This window comes from Neltuma alba, unplaced genomic scaffold (genome assembly GCF_004799145.2).
Source record: "Neltuma alba isolate B1F8T4 unplaced genomic scaffold, ASM479914v2 tig00013110_pilon, whole genome shotgun sequence".
Classification (NCBI taxonomy): Eukaryota; Viridiplantae; Streptophyta; class Magnoliopsida; order Fabales; family Fabaceae; genus Neltuma; species Neltuma alba.
In genome coordinates, this window is record NW_021637434.1 from 149,475 (window position 1) to 152,170 (window position 2,696).

At 46.0% G+C, this 2,696-nt stretch overlaps 1 protein-coding gene across 1 annotated transcript; it reads left to right on the forward strand.

Moving 5' to 3' along the window:
- The first annotated feature begins 381 nt into the window (after positions 1-381).
- LOC114734554 (uncharacterized) lies at positions 382-2,249 on the forward strand. The gene is made up of 2 exons (XM_028922168.1): positions 382-2,164; positions 2,242-2,249. The coding sequence occupies exons 1-2, from the start codon at positions 382-384 to the stop codon at positions 2,247-2,249; spliced, it is 1,791 nt and encodes a 596-aa protein (XP_028778001.1).
- The last annotated feature ends 447 nt before the right edge of the window (positions 2,250-2,696 follow it).

A 2,696-nucleotide genomic window follows, 5' to 3' on the forward strand; every position in this document is an offset into this window, starting at 1 on the left:
ATTTAAAAGATGAGGAAATATTTTTGACATATAACGGAAATTAGGATGCCCTAGTCTATGGTGCCATAACAATATTTTTTAGAGTAGCAGAAAAACTGAAGACAACTGCACATTATTTGAGACAGCATCTGTTATATGGTATATGGTAATTCTATTAGGGTAAATAATACACGAGGGGACCTTTATGTAATTAGCTATCAGGTCAGCGAATATTCATGCTATCAGGTTAGTTACAGGAGAGAGAGTGTATGGCTGCTGACGTGGCTTGAGTGAGGAGGCTACTTAGTATGTACCTGAGGTCATTTCTGTTTTTCATGAATGAATCTGTTCTGTTTTTCCTCTCAATAGTAACAAATAGGTATCAGAGCCACCTCCGGTGCAATGTCGGAGACACGATCATCGGAACGCTTCAGCGACTTGGAGCAACGACTTGATCTGCAACAGGGAACCATCGACTCCATTCACTCACGATTGGAGCAGCATTCTCTGGACATCACTGAACTCAAAACCACCAATGCTCGCCTTGAAGGTTATCTCAAAGATATCTCTGCTAAGCTGTCCGATGCCGGGAAACGTCCTGCCTCCACCAACGGCGAAGGTGCCTCTCGTGCTATCACACCACCTCGTGTTCCTCCTTTCGGCACCTTCAGTGAGATTCTTACACTGCCTCCTCCTCCGTATGTGGTGCCGACGAGACAAACCAGAATCGAGTTTCCCAAATTTGACGGAGAGGACTTCAGAGGCTGGGCTTACCGGTGTAGGCAATTTTTCGAGGTGGACGGCACACCTCAAGATCAACGCATTCGCTTGTTGTCGATTCATTTGGAGGGTCACGCATTACGTTGGCACCAAACATTCATGAAACACCGGTCCTGTTCTGAGGTTGGGTGGAATGAGTATTTCCGTAGCATGGAAGCGAAATTTTCTAATGTGCACGAGGAAAATCCATTGATAACTCTCAAGCGGCTTCAGCAAGGGGACGGACTGGTTCAGGAGTACGAGAAGAAATTCGATGAACTTCTTTCAGAGGTTGATATTCCCGAAAGTGTCGCTGTTAATTTGTTCATCGGTGGGTTGCGAGATGACATCCAGAAGCTGGTTTCAAACTTTACGCCTTCTTCTCTGGCAAGTGCTGCGTGTTCGGCGAGGATGCAAGAAGCGGTCGTTCAGGCGTTGCATGACCACGGTCCTCTTCGAAAGACATCTTGGGCTGGCAATTATCCGAAGAGCTCTGGCAATGTGGGCTTGAAGTCCGGCCCATTTCCTGACAGTTCCACTGGACCCGACAAATCCAAAACGCCATCGTCGCCTGCGTCTAAATCTTTGGCCGTCACTCCCCCTTCTTCGTCCTCGGTAGCGTCCAAGCCCACCAGGCATCTTACTAAGAAGGAGATGGATGATCACCGGAGGAGAGGCCTATGTTACTGGTGTGCCGAAAAATACACTCCTTCTCATCGCTGCAAAGAGACACACGTCTTCTCTCTACTGATTGAGGATGCTGATGAACAGTTTGAAGACGCTCTGGATGAAGTGGCCCCTGATTCCTATGGCACGCTTAACGCCATTGAAGGCAGAGAGGACGTGGCTACCCTGAAATTGGTTGGGCACATCAAGAAGCAGCGAATCATCATCTTAATTGACACGGGCAGCTCACATAATGTGATTAACTCCGCCATGGCTAAGAGGCTTAACTTGAGGATTCATGAACGACCGGAGGTCACATTAACTGTAGCTGACTCTCGCAAGGTGAGTGTTACTAAGCACTGTCCCGATTTGTCATGGGATATGGGGGGATACACCTTCTGTGATAATTTCTTGGTTATGAAGATAGGAGGGTATGATGCGATACTGGGTACCCAGTGGTTGAGAAAATTGGGGCGTTTCTCTATGGATGTGGAATTAAAGCTGTTCGAATTTAAATGGGAAGGTCAGACTGTAGAATTACGAGGCCTGGGTTGCAAGAATCCTGTGCCAGCTAATGAATTGAGTGCTTCCAAGGAATTAGTAGTGGCTCCGCATATCTTCCTCATTCACATTCCCTCTCAGCTACAGCTGAAATTGAGTTTCAATTCAGATTTAACACCAACACAGCGCTCCGACCTACAACACTTGTTAGATAAATATACTCCAGTCTTTGATGAGCCTAAGGAGTTACCTCCACCTCGTAGGTTTGATCATGCCATTCCCCTTAAAGAGGATAAACCTATTAGCTGCAAACCGTATAGATATGGGCCTCTTCAGAAAGCTGAGATTGAACACCAGGTACAACAGATGCTGAGTAATGGTGTCATTAGAGAAAGCAGTAGCTCTTTTGCTGCTCCTGTTGTTCTAGTGCAAAAGAAAGATGGAACATGGAGATTCTGTGTTGACTACCGGAGGCTCAATGATGCTACTGTTAAAAATAAGTTTCCTATCCCAGTTATAGAAGAGCTGCTTGATGAACTGGCAGGTGCTACCTATTTTTCTAAACTGGACCTAAGGGCTGGATACCATCAGATTAGGATGAGGGTGGAAGACATTGCCAAAACTGCATTTCGCACTCATGAGGGGTTATATGAATTCATGGTCATGCCCTTTGGGCTAACGAATGCCCCGGCCACTTTCCAAGGATTGATGAATTCTGTGTTTAAAGCTTATCTACGGAAATTTATCCTAGTCTTTTTTGATGACATTTTAGTCTACAGCAAGGATTGGCA

Excerpts from the sequence above, each read along its gene's own strand:
- LOC114734554 (XM_028922168.1), top strand. The coding sequence starts at position 382 with ATGTCGGAGACACGATCATCGGAACGCTTCAGCGACTTGGAGCAACGA.